Source organism: Prionailurus viverrinus, chromosome C1 (assembly GCF_022837055.1).
Source record: "Prionailurus viverrinus isolate Anna chromosome C1, UM_Priviv_1.0, whole genome shotgun sequence".
In the NCBI taxonomy this organism is placed as follows: Eukaryota; Metazoa; Chordata; class Mammalia; order Carnivora; family Felidae; genus Prionailurus; species Prionailurus viverrinus.
Window position 1 is genome coordinate 194,141,593 of NC_062568.1, and position 18,204 is coordinate 194,159,796.

At 48.2% G+C, this 18,204-nt stretch overlaps 1 protein-coding gene and 2 pseudogenes across 1 annotated transcript in view; 2 read left to right on the forward strand and 1 right to left on the reverse strand.

The window, feature by feature from the left end:
• Positions 1-4,410: 4,410 nt before the first annotated feature.
• On the forward strand, positions 4,411-6,913 carry LOC125171782 (tigger transposable element-derived protein 1-like; annotated as a pseudogene).
• A 217-nt stretch (positions 6,914-7,130) lies between these two features.
• LOC125171783 (60S ribosomal protein L12-like) lies at positions 7,131-7,618 on the reverse strand (annotated as a pseudogene).
• A 3,239-nt stretch (positions 7,619-10,857) lies between these two features.
• SLC9A1 (solute carrier family 9 member A1) overlaps positions 10,858-18,204 on the forward strand; it is a 48,528-nt gene continuing 41,181 nt past the window's right edge. Inside the window, exon 1 of the mRNA XM_047872201.1 lies at positions 10,858-12,020. Within this exon, the coding sequence (XP_047728157.1) occupies positions 11,666-12,020 (355 nt within the window). The 5' untranslated portion in view covers positions 10,858-11,665. The remainder of the gene's footprint in view (positions 12,021-18,204) is intronic.

The window sequence follows — 18,204 nt, forward strand, 5'->3', positions numbered from 1 at the left end:
ATGAAAGAAAGAACGGATGACTCAGGTTTTTGGCCTGAGTAAGTGGAAGGATGGAGGGACTGTTCCCTGGATGGGGAAGACAGTGCAAAAAGCAGGCTTGGGGCCAAGGTGGTGGGGAGAAGGCCTGAAATTCCCTTTTGGACGTGCTGAGTTTGAGGTTTCCATCCAACAACCAGGTGGACATGTGGAGTATTCAGTTGGACACCGTAGCCTGGAGTTTAGATCAGATGAGATAAAAATCTGTGTATGATATGTACTTAGACGTTATTCGAAACCTCAAGAAAGGGTGAGATCACCAGAGAAATGAGTATCAATGCAGAGCAGTGCAAAGGTGGGAACCAAGCCCTGGGGCCCCAGGATATGCAGACTGTGTGCAGGAGGCTGCGGAGGAGAGAGTGGAGAAGGGGAGGATTCAGCAACAAGACCAAAAGGCCAGTGGGGCGGAGGAGGAAGGGCAGGGGTGGGGGTGGGGGGACCAGGAGAGAGCAGAGTTTCATCAGCTAATTGAAATGAGTTCAAGAAGGAACAAGTGATCACAAGCATTGAAGGCTCTTATAGGTAAACCAAGAAGAGAATTGAGGAGTGGCTGTTTGAGCAACGTGGAAGTGTGGAGGGGAAGAGTAGGCCTCCCCAAAAGATATCACTTCGGTAAAAGGCTTGTTTTTTTTTTAAATATGTATTCATTTTTTTTTGAGAGAGAGAAAGAGAGACACAGTGCAAGTGGGGGAGGGGCAGAGAGAGTCAGAGACAGAATGCAAAGCCGGCTCCGGGCTCTGGGCTGTCAGCACAGAGCACAACGCGGGGCTTGAGCTCACAGCCATGAGATCATGACCTGAGCCCAAGTGGGACACTGAACTGACTGGGACACCCAGGTGCCCCCAAAGGATTATTTTGATCTGGAGGTAACTGAGAAGAAGCAGATGCAAGGAAGGCTCTCTGCCCCGCCCCCCCTTTGGATGAAAGGAGGATACAGATTTCCAAACGTGTCCCTGCTCCTTCTCTACCAGGAAGGACAAGAGTTAATCCCTGAGACAGCCTTAGACCCTTAGCCTGGAGATAGCACCAGAGGAGTCTGTATAACAAACATCACTAATGAACCTTTCTCTATCGTTAGTTTCCCATATGTTTGCCTTCCCACAATTTGCTGCCCCTGGAGACGGGTTCTTTTCCATTGTCTTGTCACTTCCCTAAAAATGTATTGTCCTTTGCTAAGATGATATATAAGCCCAAGCTCTAACTAAACCTTTGAGTCTCTCATTGCTGGGTATGTGATCCATGTGTTCGGGAACTACTGTTCGCTTCTCCTTTGTTAACCTGTCTTTGGCCAGTCTCATTTACAGGGCCTCAGCTGGAGAACCTAAGAGGGGCGGAGGGAGAGATTTTTTTCCTCTCCAACAGAGGCCATCAGTTACATTGACAAGAGGGTTTGGGTATGGCGTATGGGGGCGAAAACCTAACTGGACTGGATTGGGGAGAATGGGAGGTGAGATGATGCAGACAGTACAGACAGCTCTCTCGCTCGTGGCAGTAGCTGGAGGGTGTGTGGGCTACAGAGATGTGTGTGTTCAAGTGTCAAAATAATACATTACCCCACAGTAGAAGTTGCCTGTCATTGATAGAAGTTGATGTACATAACATTCATGAGAGAGGTTGATGTCAATAAAAACTCAGAGACTTTTTAAGATTTGATAAAATAGTACAGATATCTGTTATATATATATATATGTACATATATATGTATATATGTATATATGTATATATATATGTATATATATACGTATATATGTACATATATATATATACACACACATATACATGTATATGTATATATACATGTTGAAAGCAAATATAAGAAACTGTAAGGGACACCTGGGTGGCTCAGTCAGTTAAGCACCTGACTTTGGCTCAGGTCATGATCTCATGGTTCGTGGGTTCGAACATCCCCATCGGGCTCTGTGCTGACAGCTCAGGGCCTAGAGCCTGCTTTGGATTCTGTGTCTCCCTCTCTCTCTTGCCCCTCCCTCCCTTGTGCTCTGTCTGTCTCTCTCTCTCTCAAAAATAAATAAACATTAAAAAAATTTTTGGGGGGGCGCCTGGGTGGCGCAGTTGGTTGGGCGTCCGACTTCAGCCAGGTCACGATCTCGCGGTCCGGGAGTTCGAGCCCCGCGTCAGGCTCTGGGCTGACGGCTCAGAGCCTGGAGCCTGTTTCCGATTCTGTGTCTCCCTCTCTCTCTGACCCTCCCCCGTTCATGCTCTGTCTCTCTCTGTCCCAAAAATAAATAAACGTTGAAAAAAAAAATTAAAAAAAAATTTTTTTTTAAAGAAACTAACAGCTGATAATTCAGAGAGGTGAAAATTTTGGTGTTTGTTATATTATCTTTATACTTTCGAATTGTCTTATAAATCACTAGGGGGAAAAAAGTTTATGGGCCCGAACGTATGAAGCACCTTGTGTGCCATGCCGAGAATGGGGGTATCCAGCTGTCTAAACAGAGGATGACCATGGCTCAGAAAGTTCTCCCTGAAAGCTGTGTGTGTGGTCAGCTTGTGTACAGCAGATTGGAAGCGGGAGTGATACAAAGTCTACTTTAGTGGATCAGGCTGGAGTTTTCCAGAGTGAGGATGGGACCATCGGCTTCAAAACCTCCCGAAACACTTAATAAAATTTCCAGCCCTGGACCCTTCCCTTCCAGCCTGCTAAATTCTAACCTGTCCAGCAGGGCCAAGCAATCTGTATGTGGAACACAGAGCGGCAGCAAGTTCAGGGGACGATGGGAGGCTATGTTTTGTACCTGGAGATGGAAGTGCCCATGGGATGTCCAGGGGGGGAGTGGATGTGACTATCAAGTTCACCGACAGGTGTTTATCAGCTTCATCATCAAGCTCCCATTGCAGGAAACACAGGGACTTGCACATAGTAGGTACTAAATGTTTATTGAGTGAATTACGATGAATTAGCTTAAAAGCTCCCTCGCTGAATTCCAAATTCTAATTCCTGACCTTCCTTCCAACTCTCTTCTACTTGCCCAGGGTGTGTGTGTGCTTTCACACTGGCTATCAGCCTAGAGATAAGCTTATGATTCAGTGTTAGACAGACTTGGATCCACACCTGGCCCCTTTTTCCCCCAGCTTGCTGGGCACAAACAGCTCTCCTCTTGGAGCCTTGATTTTCTTTTTTTTTTTATTAAAAAAAAATTTTTTTAATGTTTATTTATTTTTGAGAGACAGAGACAGAGGATTAGTGGGGAAGGAGCAGAGAGAGAGGCAGACACAGAATCTGAAGCAGGCTCCAGGCTCAGAGCTGTCAGCACAGAGCCCCCCCCCCCCCCCCCCCGCGGGACTTGAACTCACAAACAGTGAGGTCATGACCTGAGCCGAAGTCGGCCACTTAACCAACTGAGCCACTCGGGTGCCCCAGAGCCTTGTGCAAATAATATATCCTGTCATGCATTCATTCTTTCATTCATTCACTCCCTCATTAGGGTTCTCCTGCCTGGAGCTGACATCCCGTGGTGGGGGAAATGGCAATAAACAATAAATATAGCAGATAGGTAAATTAGACCGTATGGGAGAATGTGCTACGGGGGAAAAAAGGAGCAGAGTAAGGGCTGAGACTGGGGGGTAGTGGTGGTGGTTGGGCAGGGAAAGCATCGCTACTAAATAGAGTTATCAGGCAGTAGGCCATGTGCAGAAGGGAGATTTATGGGAAGGCTTGAGGGATGTGAGGGAGTGAGCCAAGTGGATATCTGGGGAAGTGTGTTTCAGGCAGAAGACACAGCAAACGCTTAAGGCCCTGAGGCAGAAGTGTGACTGACAGTGTCTGAGAAATAACCAAGAGGGAGTGTGGTTGGAGTGGTGCAAGTGAAGGGAGAGTGGAAAAAAGAACCTTGCAGGGGTGTGAGATTACATAACAAAGGAAAGACATAAACAGGCACTGAGTGCTAACTATTTGCCAGGAACAGAGATTGACATATTTCAGTCATTTAATCCTCACTGTAACCTTGCAAGGCAGGTGCAGGCATACCTCATTTTATTGCGCTTTGTGGATGTTGCATTTTTTACAAATTGAAGGTTTGTGGCAACTCTGCATTGAGCAAGTTTATTGGTGCCATTTTTTCTAACAGCATTTGCTCACTCTATGTCCCTGTGTCACATTTTGGTAATTCTCACAATATTTAGACTTCTTCATTATTAGCTTTGTTATAGTGATCTATGATCAGTAATCTTTGGTATTACTATTATAATTGTTTTGGGGAGGCATGCACGGCACCTGTATAGGATGGCAAATTTAAGTGATAAATGTGTGTGTTTTGACTGCCCCACTCCATCTCTCTCCCTTTCCTTGGGCCCCCTTTTTCCCTGAGATACAGCAATATTGAAATTAGGCCAATTAATAACCCTACAGTGGCCTCTACGTGTTAAAATGAAAAGAAGACACACTTCACTCACTTTATTTTTATATATTTTATATATATTTTTAAAAAAATTTTTAATGTTTATTTTTGAGACAGAGACAGAGCATGATCAGGGGAGGGGCAGAGAGAGAGAGGGAGACACAGAATCCGAAGCAGATTCCAGGCTCTGAGCTGTCAACACAAAGCCCCATGCAGGGCTCGAACTCATGGACCTTGAGATCATGACCTGAACCGAAGTCGGACACATAACTGACTGAGCCACCTTGCACCCACACCTCATTCACTTTAAATCAAAAGCTTGAAATGATTAAGCTTAGTGAGGAAGGCACATCGAAAGCCAGGATAGGCCATAAGCTCGGCCTCTTGTGCCAGTTAGCCAAGTTGTGAATGCAAAGGTAAAGTTCTTGAAAGAAATTAAAAGTGCTATACCAGTGAACACACAAAATGATAAGAAAGTGAAATAGCATTAATGCTGATATGGAGAAAGTCTGAGTGGTCTGGCTAGAAGATCAAACCTGCCACAACATTCCCTTAAGCCAAAGCCTAATCCAGAGCAAGGCCCTGACTCTCTTCAATTCGGTGAAGGCTGAAAGAGGGGAGGAAGCTGCAGAAGAAAAGTCTGACGCTGGCAGAGGTTGGTTCATGAGGTTTAGGGAAAGAAGCCATCTTCGGAACATAGAAGTGCAAGGTGAAGCAGCAAGTGCTGATGTAGAAGCTGCAGCAAGTTCTCCAGGAGATCTAGCTGTGATAACTCATGAAGGTGGCTCCACTAAGCAACACATTCTCAATGGAGAAGAAACAGCCCTCTGCTGGAAGAAGATGGCATCCAGGACTTTTATAGCCGGGGAGAACTTGATGCCTGGCTTCAAAGCTTCAGAGGACAGGCCAACTGTCTTCTTTTTTTTTTTTTTAATTTTTTTTTTTCAACGTTTATTTATTTTTGGGACAGAGACAGAGCATGAACGGGGGAGGGGCAGAGAGAGAGGGAGACACAGAATCGGAAACAGGCTCCAGGCTCCGAGCCGTCAGCCCAGAGCCTGACGCGGGGCTCGAACTCACGGACCGCGAGATCGTGACCTGGTTGAAGTCGGACGCTTAACCGACTGCGCCACCCAGGCGCCCCCAGGCCAACTGTCTTCTTAGGGGCTAATGCAGCTGGTGACTTTAAGTTGAAGCCAATGCTTATTTCCTGTTCTGAAAATCTTAGGGTCTGTAAGAATTATACTAAATCTACTCTGCCCGTGGTCAATCAGTGGAACAACAAAGCTTGGATGTCAGCACATCTGTTTACAACATGATTTAGTGAGTGTTTTAAGTCCACTACTGAGACCTGCTGCTCAGAAAAAAGGATTCGCTTCAAAACATTATGGCTCATTGACAATGCACCTGGTCACTCATGAGCTCTGATGGAGATGTACACTGAGATGAATGTTGTTTTCATGTCTGCTGACACGATGTCCATTCCACAGCCCATGAATCCGGGAGCCATTTTGACTTTTGAGTCTTATTATTTAAGAAAGACATTTGAGGGCGCCTGAGTGGCTCAGTTGGTTAAGCGTCCAACTTCGGCTCAGGTCATGATCTCACAGCACGTGAGTTCGAGCCCTGCAGTGGGCTCTGTGCTGATGGCCCAGAGCCTGGAGCCTGCTTCAGATTTTATGTCTCCCCTTCTCTCTGCCCCTCCCCTGCTCATGCTCTCTCTCTCTCTTTCTCTCTCTCAAAAATAAATAAACATTAAAAAAATTAAAAAAACAGAAAGACACTTAAAAAATACATTTCATATGGCTACAGCTGCTTTAGATAGTGATTCCACTGATGGGTCTGGGCAAAGTAAATTGAAAACCCTCTGGAAAGGATTCACCATGCTAGATGCCATTAAGAACATTTGTGATTCATGGGAAGGGGTCCAAATATCAACATTAAAACAGGAGTTTGGAGAAAGTTGATTCCCACCCTCATGGATGACTTGTGAGGTTCAAGACTTCACTGGAGGAAGTAACTGCAGATGGGGTGGAAACAGCAAGAGAACTAGAATGAGAAGTGGAGGCTCGAGATGGGACTGAATGGCTGCGATCTCATGATAAAGCTTGAATGGATGAAAGATTGTTTTCTTATAGATGAGTAAAAAAGTAGTTTCTTGAAATGGACTCTCCTTCTGGTGAAGATGCTGTGAAGATTGTTGAAATGACAACAAAGGCTTTGGAACATTACATAAACTGAGTTGATAAAACAATGGCAGGGTTTGAGAGGATTGTGTCCAACTTTGAAAGAAGTTCTACTGTGAGTAACATGCTGTCAAACGGCATAGCAGAGAAATCATTTGTGAAGGGAAGAGTCAACTGATGCAGCAAACTCCATTGTTGTCTTATTTTAAGAAATTGCCCCAGCCACCCCAGCCTTCAGCACCTACTAACATCAGTCAGCAGCCATTAACATCAAGGTCAGACCCTCTACCAGCAAAAAGATTGTGACTTGCTGAAAACTCAGATGATGGTTAGCATTTTTTAGCTATAAAGTTTCCTTTTTTGGGTTTTCAAATACTCCTTTTTAAAAAAAATATGTTATTTAACTTACTTTTTTTTTTTTTAAGTAATCTCTACACCCCACGTGGGGCTCAAACTCATGACCCTGAGATCAAGAGTCATATTGTTCTACCGACTGAGCCAGCCACAAGTCCCAAATAATCCTTTATTGAAATATTTTCGTTCGTAGTTCTTAACGAGCTGGGCATTCCACTGCACCACTATTGACGTCATCAGGGTAGCAGCCATCAACATTGCAGCCCACAGATTGGGCAGTCCCAGGATCTCTTTAATGGTTCCAGAGAGTTCTCTGGCTAAAGATCTGTGCTGCATATGACGGCCAGTGTTGACAATCTCATCAAAAGTGATATTTCCACTGTGTTTAATGTTTTTCTGCTTCTTTCTGTCTCTTGGTGGTTCCCTGAGGGCTTTGATAATTAGGGCCGAGGCAGAAGGTAGCTCTTCAATCTGGGCCTGTCTGTTCTGAATGGTCAGTTTCAGTGTAATCCTCACACCCTTCCGATCACTGGTTGCCTTGGCAATGTCATCACCAACCTTTTCTGGAGATAGACCTAGGGGGCCGACAGGTCCAGGGCAGACAACTTCCCCAATGGTGCACCTCACGTATATGACTTTGATCTTGTTGGGGTTGAACTGAGGTTGCATGGCGGAGGCACCTGGTGTCGGATTAATCCGGACTCGAGATGACCAAAGACAGTTGCACCTTCACCTCCTGCAAGGTGAAAGCCAAAAAAAACATAAAGTATTTTTTAATAAAGTTATGCACAGGGGGGCCTGGCTGGCTCAGTCAGTAGAACATGTGACTTTTGATGTCAGGTTGTGAGTTCAAGCCCCACATTAGGTGTAGAGCTAACTTACTTAAAAAAAAAAAAAAGGTAGACACAATGTTTTTTTTTTTTTTAAGATATAATGCTATTGCACACTTACTAGACTGCACTATACTATAAATATAACTGGTATGTACTGGGAAACAAAAAAATCTATCTGACTTGCTTTACTGTAATATTCACTTTATCGCAGTGGTCTGGAAATGAACTTGCAACATCTCTGAGGCATGTCTGTATTATGGTTGTACCCACCTTTTTTTTTTTTTTGAGAGAGAGAGAGAGAGGAGAGCATGTGCATAGAGGAAGGGCAGAGGGAGAGGGAGCGAGAGAATCTTAATTGCTCTATGCCCAGCTCAGAGCCTGATGAGGGGCTCAATCTCACAACTGTGAGATTATGACCTGAGCCAAAACCATGAGTCAGATGCTTAACTTATAGAGCCATCCAGGCACCCCCCACCACTTTTTAAAAATGTGAACTCTACGTCCAATGTGGGGCTTGAACTCATGACCCTGAGATCTAGAGTCACATGTTCTACTGAATGAGCCAGCCGGGGTGCCCCCTCACCCCACCACCTCTTATACACATGAACAAACTGAGTGACAGAAACCAAATGTGACCTGGTCATGATGTACAACTATTAAGTGACCCAGCATATTCTTTCCTAATACCACACATTATTTGCCACATATCTGTTGATGTCGTAGCTACAGCAATTCTGTAAAATTCCCATCACTTTTAGTGAAAAGATTCAATGAGGGGACAGAGGAGCAGACATGGCCTAGGCAGGGGGAGATGCCACCCAGGGTCCAAGCATCCTGAGACTGCCCTAGATCTGCAGGAAAAGGGTCTGCCCAAATGTGACTCTCTGAGTCAAGAGAAGTATGGGCCTTGAATGGTTAAAAACCGAGGACTTGCCAAAACAAGGTTATGAATATTACAGTATATTTAATATTTAGCTCTAATAAGATCATGCTTTTAACATGCATAATACACAGTGATATGATTTATCTGAAAGTCTTAAATTCATAGCACAGTATATAGGTGGGGTGGTCTCATGATGGAACCAATTTCGCAGATGTGAAGGCCTTCCTTCTAGACTACCAATGATTCTTTGTGACTGAATGTGTAACTTCATGTAGTCTTAACACCAAAAGTCTACATCTGAGGCCCTCAGGACACACAAAGAAAGATAATGATAAATATATGTGGTGTTGCTAGGTGCTGCTCTAAGCTTTCCAACGATTCCTGTGTACAACCATGACCTCTTGAATCTTACCAGTTCCAATGGACGCCATACATTCAAATCTCAGTTCCACTACTGCTGTGGGTTGAATTGTACCCTCACAAAAGATGTTGAAATTCTAACCCTCAGTACCTGTGAATGTATTTGGAAATAGGATTATTGAAGATGATCAAGTTAAGATGAAGTCATTAAGGTGGGCTCCCATCCATCTGACTGGTGGGCCTTGTAAAAAGGGGAAATTTGGGGGCTGATTCCCCTTAAGTGGCTCAGTCGGTTGAGCAGCTGACTCTTGATTTCTGCTCAGGTCATGATCTCGTGGTTCGTGGATTCAAGCCCCGCATCAGGCTCTACACTGACAGAGCAGAGCCTGCTTGGGATTTTGTTTCCCTCTCTCTCTGCCTTTCTCTCAAAATAAATAAAAAAATAAAAAAGGAAATTTAGACCCAAAGACAGAGACCCAAGGAGATCACCATGTGAAGACTGGATTTATGGTGCCACAATCAATGAACACCAAAGACTGTCAACAAACAAGCTAGGAAAGGGGCAGGGAACTGATCTCCCTCACACCCCCAGAGAAAAACAACTCAGCTGACACCTTGATTTTAGACCTGTAGTCTCCAGAGTATGAGACAAATTTCTGTTCTTTATTTTTTTTAAACAATGTTATTTATTCTTGAGAGAGAGAGAGAGCTGGGGAAGAGCAGAGAGAGAGGGGGGCAGAGAATCCCAAACGGGGGCTCTGTGCTGACAGCAGAGAGCCCAAAGTGGGTCTCGAACCCATGAACCAGGAGATCATGACCTGAGCCGAAGTAAGGATGCTTAACTGACTGACTCACTCAGGCGTCCCTCTTTATTTTTAAAGAATGTTTTATTTATTTTATTTTGAGGGGGTGGGGAGCAGAGAGAAAAATCCCAAGTAGGCTCCACACTCAGCTCAGAGCCCAATTTGGGGCTCAATCTCACAAACTATGAGATCATGACCTAAGCCAAAATCAAGAGTCAGACCCTTAACCGACTGAGCCATTCAAAAATTTTTTTTTAACGTTTATTTATTTTTGAGACAGAGAGAGACAAAGCATGAACGGGGGAGGGTCAGAGAGAGGGAGACACAGAATCTGAAACAGGCTCCAGGCTCTGAGCTGTCAGCACAGAGCCGGACGCGGGGCTCGAACTCACGGACTGCGAGATCATGACCTGGGCCGAAGTTGGCCGCTTAACCGACTGAGCCACCCAGGTGCCCCCCGACTGAACCATTCAGACACCCCAAATTTCTGTTCTTTAAGCCACACAGTTTGTGGTACTTTGTTACAGCAGCCCTACCAAATGAATGTAACTATATACTAACTAAGTTTTCTGATCTGCAAAGCTGGAATCATAATAATGGTTCTATATGCTGTGCTGTATTCTAAATACTTCATGTAGATGATCTCATTTAGTCATCATGGCATCCCTCCAAAATAGGTACTGCTACTATTTCCACTTCACAGACGAGAAAGCTAGGGAACAGAGAAGTTAAGTAACTTGCTCAAGGTTATATAATAACTAAATACATAAGGTAATAATATATCCTTCACAAGACTGTTAGGAACTCTTCATGAGACTGCAGATGTCATGTGAAAGCATTTTGCAAATGGTAAAGCATTTCACCCCTGTTAGTTAGACTTTCTCTTCAGTCCCTTTTTTGCCATTTCTGACTCTTCCCCTTCTTACGCGTACTTCCTTCCCTTGGCGACAGGGGTCGCTGCGACGAGCGGGCGCTGACAGGTCTCTCTAGCCTGCTGCGCTGGCTGCTCGCTGGTGCCTATAAATTGCAGCCCCGGGCTTAGCGAGGCATCAGTGCACCGCCACTGGGGCTGGGGCCAGGGCTGGAGCTGTCATTGGAACTGGACGCGGCGGACCTGAAGCTGGGCCGGGGCGGAGCGCCGCGCTGCGCCGGGGCCGCAAGGAGGGGTGTGTTGCTGCCGGCCCACCGCGAGCCGCCCCCAGCCCGCGCCGAGGTGCCCTCCTGCCAGGCCGCCTGCCTCCGCCTTCCGCCTCCCTCCATTTCCCCGGAATTTCAGCCCGGCGCGCCTGCACCCCGGCCCTTCTCTGGGTGGGGAAGCTCCGGGCCGCTTTCCGGCTTCACTCCTTCCTCGCAGGCTGGGCTCCCAGCCCCCTCTCTTCTTTTCCTGGATTGGCTCCCACCCCTTTCGTTCCCCTTCCTTTAGCTCGGGCTCCCTGCCCCTTCCCTTAGCTGAGTCCCAGCTCCTCAGTCACTTTCCTCAGCCAAGGGTCCCAGCCTTCCCTCCTCCTTTTCCTTGCCTGGGGTCCAGCCTATCCTGTCCCTTCCTCTGTCTCTAGGGTGCAGTCTCTTCCCCCACCCCTTTTACCAGGCCTGGAGTTCCAGACCTTTTAGTCTCTTCCTGTGGTCCTTTTCTGGGTCCTTGTCCCCTTTCCCCAGTTTGGAGTTCTCCATTGCAAACCCAGCCTCCCTCCATTCCCAGAGATCTGCTTCCACACAATTACCTCTCTAAAACATGAACTTTTCCTAGGAACCGCCCCAGACTGTCTCCTACCTGCTGACCCCTTGCTACCTATGTCCCAGGTCTTACTCTCACTTTGCTGACAGTCAAGGCCTGCTGAGCCAAGGGATCAGCATGATGCCTCTGTGGTCGGGCGTCTGTGGCCGCTCTCCCCCACGAATCTTCCCTTCATTGCTCATGGTGGTAGCCTTGGTGGGGTTGCTACCGGTTCTCAGGAGCCATGGCCTCCAGCCCAGTCCTACTGCCAGCACCATCCGAGGCTCAGAGCCACCACGGGAACGCTCTATTGGGGATGTCACCACCGCCCCACCGGAGATTCCCCCCGAGAGCCGGCCTGTTAATCATTCCGTCACTGAACACAGCATGAAGACTCGAAAGGCCTTTCCAGTCCTGGGCATCGACTACACACATGTGCGCACACCCTTTGAGATCTCGCTCTGGATCCTGCTGGCCTGCCTCATGAAGATAGGTAAGTTCAGTTTGCTCTGACACTTCTGATAACACCAAATTGGTGAGCCTCTTGTCCCATCCTTACCACTTGAGGCTGCCCAGGAATAAGGGTCTGGACCACTCCAGCCATCCAATAAGGGTCTGGACCACTCTAGCCATCTTTGTTCTTCTCAAACTTGAACTCTGTGGTCTGAGCCTTCCCAAGATCGGAGCCAGCTTTGTGCATGGGAGAAAGCAGGATTAGAGCATGGGATGCTTCTGGTACTGGGTACTTTGAGCAAGGGCTCCAGGCCTGCAGGTCTCCTCTGGCTGGGCCAGACCCCGAGGGGAGCCAGGCACCTAGCTGTGTGTGAGCCAGAGGAGTGTCTTCCAGCAAGTGGCACAGCCTGCTCTGTCAACAACAACCAGTGCAATTACATGCTTCATGGGAGGGCGTTCCAGGATGGAGTGTATATCTACTTGGCCTGTCTGAGGAGTTTAAGTATAGCAGGCGACCCGTGTGCTGGAGACCTAGAAGTGTGGCGGAACATGAGGGATCCCCATAGTATCACCTTCCCTTTTTCCCAGAATGTTATCTGTCAGCTCTGCCTGCCCAGGCTGGCTGGGAGCCCCTGAGTCAGTTTCCGGCCCAGGAATGCCATCCCTTATACAGTTTATGAGACTGGGGCCCTGGAAATTTCTGAAGTCTGTTTTGGAGGTGGAAGGGGAGTGGAGGAGGTTGAAGCCTGGTCTGGCCCCTGCTCACCTCCAGGTTGGCACCCGGCTGTGTCTCAAGGTACCGTATGGGCTGGCCAGTCATGCTGGCCACCCACTCAACCAAGTGGGAGAGGGACAAGTGGATTGGCTTGGGATGCTCTGGTCTGAAGAGACTTTGAAATGTTCTTTTTGGGAGAAGGAACTAGAAAAGTTGTTCCCTCCCCTCCCTGGGCTCCCTCCCTCCTAGGCCTGAACACTCTGTTCTGCTGGGTGATTGATGGAATTCACCGGAGCCTGCATAGCCCAGAAGTCCCTGGAAGTGTGTGTCCGGGGGGCTTTGGAAGCTGCCTTTGAGTTTTTAGCCTCAGCTAGCTGTGGAACGCATGAGGATCTGGGATGCTGCAGATTTGGGTTTGGGGAGTTGGTGACTCTTGGTAGGAAGCCTTGCAGCTTTTCCAAGGGCGTGTAGGAGCTGAGTGGTGATGCCAGGCTTGTGTGAGGCAGGCTCTGGGACATGCTGCAGGAGGACACTCTGTTTTGACAGATCCGGTTGCTGGCGTGTAGCTTTGGTGCTGTGACGGTAGCAGGGCCTGTATATGGAGCTGGGCCACCAGCACCTATGCCCTGATGGCAGCCAGCTTCCTGGTAAAAGTCAAGGACTGGGCAAGAGGAGCTATGTGTACTGATTCTGACAACAACGTGACCTTGAACAAGCTGGGGCCTTTTTCTGCAGGTCTTGCCCAGCCGTGAAACTGGCAAGAATCTCTAAATGTGACCATATCAATTGAGTCATGAAACCAGTGTCTGCATTTTTTGTAAGAAACCGGTGACCATGATGTGTCATTTGTCTGTGTAAGATCAGGAGGAGACCTGATCACAATCACTGTTTATAAATTGCCCTTCTCTCTCCATCTCCCTCACCTCCCAACGACATCTGGCATTGTGTTAGGGCGCCGGGAGCTGGTACACACACTGCCAGCCTCAGTGCCTTCTATTGGGACGACAGTATGACCACAGAGATCCTACTCAGGGCAGTAAGGAGTTTGTCCCTGCAGGCCTGATATCTGTTTTTAATGGGGTCAGGCTTGGCCTGCTTTGTCCCCACCGGAACCTGTGCCAGGGACCCTGAGCAGCTGGAGAACAGAGATGATGCCATGGCAAGGGCATCAGTCTAGAAAGTTAGGACTTGGCTTCTCATCCCACCTCCCTCTGTGACCTTGGGCCAGTCATGCCTCCCCATCTGTCAGCTGATCTTTGGCCCCTTCCAGGACCGACATTTCTGCCATTCCACTGACTCGGGTAACCCTGGCACGTCATTCCGCCTTGGGCCTCAGTTTTCCCATTGTAAACGAGGAGGCTGGATATGATCTCTGAGGGCGTTTGCAGTTCCAAAAGTCTGTGTCTCTGGCTTGGAAGGGCGTTCTGAAAACAGAGGGGCCCTAGCACCTGGCCATTCTGGGGAAGAGAGTCGAGAGAATTAATGACCAAAGGATCTCAAGGGTCCCTGTTCAGGTGGCAAAAGTGAGCGCCCATTTTTTCCCCTTCCCTTTGCAGGGTAGAGTTCCGGTTAGATAAAGTCTCCACCACTCTGCCACTTAGCCTGTCTGAGCTTCAGTTTCCTCATATATAAAAATGGGGGAAGTAATAGTACCTAGTTATAGTGCTGCTGATGTGACAGTGACATAAATTCATGCATGTACAGTCAACTGGGTACCTACAGGAAGCACTCAGTGAGTGGCAGCTGCCCCTGTTGGTATTTTAACCACCGAAGGCAAGCGCATCCCTACCTCAGCCACCCACGTGCCGTGCCATCTTCCTGTGAAGCTGGAGGATTACAAATCTCTCAACCCTAGGCTGCCACTGGGTGTCCTTCCTTAAGGTTTCAGGGTTTTGGGTGTGTCCTACCCACTGTTCTTCTTTTCACTTCAGCTGCCTCCTGGGCTGGTCCTGGGGGGAGGGGAGATAGCACCTACTGACTTAGGGGACGGGGGTGGGGGCTGAGGCCACACTCCCTCTGCACGCCCAGATCCCCAAGCACCTAGGAGTTCATTCTGGGGTCTTGCCTGTTCTCCCAGCACCGCAGTGTGGGTAGGAGCTGTGTTGGAGCCCTCATTCTGTCATCTCTGGCAGCTGCTTCCCTTGCAAGGTACCCCTCCTTTAAGATTAGAAAGTGCTGTGTGCAGTTCTCCTTCCTGCCCTGATCATTGAGCAGAGCCTCAAGTAGACCCCGTTGGAGATGGTTGTGGGAGGGTGGGATTGGCCAGCGCTGAAGTTCTAGAGTAATGCCTCTGGGTTCTTTTCTAACTGGCTCAGGGGGTGACATCTGGCCCGTCTCTGGGCCTTTTTGCTCCTTCCAACAGTCAGGGATCCTTGACTTTTCCTTGGTAGGGAGGGGCTGGTGGTGTGGCAGGGGGGAGTTTAGACAATTGGGAGTCTTGTGAGAATGACCCCCAAGAAGCCTTAGGCTGTGTCTGCTGCTGGCCCCCTCCCCACCTTGTGATCTGGACCCTGTGTGAATTCCACTTTGTCCCCGGTTCACCGGACTCCCAGTCTAGCCTTTTTCCAAGGGAAAGCCTCACTGTAACACAACTCACCACTGGCACCCCCTGCGTTTGTTTGCCCATATCCCTGACCTGGAACTCCTGGCAGAGGCCCGAGAGCCCATAAGGCAGGTATTCATCTTGTCTCTGGACCAGAGACAAAAAAAAAAAAAAAAAAAAAAAAAAGCCTTCCTTTGTCTCTTCACATGTTATAACATTTTTTTTGGTTTTGGTCTTTGCAAGGTGTATCCTGCCATTTCCTCCTTAAACAAGTTGTGCATAGAGGAGGTAGGGGTCACTATTGCCCACTTCGCACACCTGGATATCAGCCCCAACAACCGGTTTCCTGTAAAAATAAGACGAGAACTCCCCTCTCCCACTTCTCAGGAGAGAGATACAACTTTAAAGGTCACCTTGAAACTGTCTCAAGAAGCCCAGATGGCACTCTCTAAAAAGAAAGGGGTGATCTTTTTCTCTTTGGGAAAACAGCTGCCTGACGGCAGGGCAGTGGGAGGGGAGGGCCAGCTGGGGGCTGGGAGGAAGCCTTCAGGTATTGAATATGTGTCTCCAGAAGCGTCAGGACACTTGGAGGGCCTCGACTGGTCATGCTGCTGGACTTCGTTCAGCTGAGCTCCCACCCCTGCTCCTGCAGCTCTGGGAAAGCAAAGACAGGGTCAGAAATCCTGGGCCCTGTCCGTGCCCCTTGGTACCAGTGACCTTGGCCAGGTGCCTCATTTCTCTGTACCTGACTTGCCTCACTTGTAAGGCGAAGATACTGTATCTGCCTTCTAAGACAGGTATAGAGGACAAACGTGGGAATGCCCAGCCCAGTGCCCTGCTGATGAGGCAGCTTCTAGGGCCTGTTCAGACTCCACCCCTATGGGCGGTCTTCCCAGCCCACTCCAGTCCACGGCAGCAGCTCTGACTTCTCCCCCTGAACCCGTTTCCCTTATTGTTTATCCACAACTTTGGCATGAGGCCTAGCCTGCCCTGTGACATCTCTTCTGTTGGGTGTGTTTGTATTTTAATCAGAATTACATTTATTGAGTATCTACAGAGTAGTGTTAGGCACTTTATAAAAGTGGTCTCATTTAATTCCTACTAAAATCATATGAAATAAAGGCTATCTGTTTTACAGATGAGGAAACAGCTCATAGAGGTTATCTTCTGTGATGTTGAATTGCTATTTATTTTCTGTTTGAGACTTGGCATAGCCTCTTAGAGGGGTGCTGTGAAGTTGGAGGATTACAGCAACTCTGTCTCCTGTCCCTCACAGTCACATCCACAGGGGCACACAGCCTTCCACTGAGTAGGGGCCCAGCTTGCTGTGCGGGCACTCAGGAATTTTAGGACTCCCTCTAGGGTTGGGGCAGGCGTCAGTGGTGGGAGCCCTCTCTGCTATTGGGGTTCTGTGCCTGGCATCGGGCCTATCCCCTGTCCCTCTGAGTTGCACAGATACAACTGAATCCTGCAGTGAGGCTGGGCCTTTCCCTGGTCCTTTGGTAGTGGCCCCACCTGCCATCTCTTTGGTGTTGCCCTCTCCGTGGTCTGACCAGAGCTTACTTCTTCCCTGCTTGGGGAGGGGAGTGCCAGTGGAAGGGGGGTTAGCCAGCAGGGGGAGGCTAACCTTGTGATTGTGATCTTCTGCCCCTGGGCTGCTTTCAGTTACCCTCAGGGCCTGGCAGGATCCCCTGAGAGGCATCCTCTGTATTGGGAGCAGGTGGCACACATTTTTTTAGCCCTGTAAGGCAGGCAGTATTTGGTAGTAATTATCATCACTACTGTAACTTGTTTCCAAAGCACTGCATATATAGTGTTTAATTCTGATTGTCTCAGTGGGTTAGCAGGTGGTATTGATGTTGCCCATTGAACATCTAAGGACCCTGAGGTCACTTAGCAAGTGAGTGGCAAAGAACACAGTCCCTGGACTTCTAAACCAAGGCCCATCCTCTTTTCTGCCTGGCCAACACACTGGGTCATTATAAAGATCAAGGGAGACCAGAGATCCAAAGGGGTTTCGTAGGCATATCCATATTGGTAATCTGAATGGTTGCCAGGAGAGACACCAGTTCCCTCAGTAGGAGGGAAGAGCTGAAGGAGCAGGGAAGTCTGGGGTAGTCTGGAGCTCAGGCCAGATCAGCTCCAAGTTCTTATGGAGAGTGTAAGAGCTGAACTCAGCCTTGGGACCTGTCATTCTCAGAGCCCTGGTCAGTGGAACAGCAAACCTTTGAAATGGAGGGCTTTTCCTTTTCCTTGAAGTGTTGTAGGCCCTCCTGGAGGAGAAAGGAGAGGCAGGGAAGTGAATTACAACCGAAAACATGCTGAATAAATAGGCAGGAATGAGGCAGTTAAGAAACCTGCGATCTGGTCTTAGCTCTTTGCTGAGCTGTGTGACCTTAGGCAAGACACACCCTCTCTGAGCTCCGGTTAGGAAATACATGTAACAGTTTTGTCAAGTATTTGTTAATTCCGTTAGCTGCCACTTATTAAGCTCCTGTTTCAGAAGCTGTGTCAGGTACTTGCACAGCTAGAAAATATTGGGGTTTAAACCCAGATCTTTCTGACTCTAGAACCCGTGTTCTTCATTATGCCCCGACTCCCTTTCAACTCCGAAGTTTTATTTTTCTCATAATCGTTTTGAACAAGGAAGAGTTTAAGTTTTGAGTCTTGGCTGCAATCTGTGGATCATTTCTTGGGTTTAGGGAAAGACTGTGACACCCCTCTCCCCCAAGCCCCACCATGAATTAAATAGCCCTTCTCTGGGGTGAAACACAGGAGAGGCAGGGAACTGGGGTGGAGAGGCCCCAGGCTCCCTTGGGAATGCCAGCCTGTACTGAGCTGGCTGGCCTGCCTCCTTCCATCATCCCCTCACCTGCCCCCTTTCCTTCTGTGGTGGGGAGAGAAGGCTCACTCAGCAAACCCAGGACCTGGGTTATTCCTGAGTCATCCGTCACCTGTGTGGGCCTC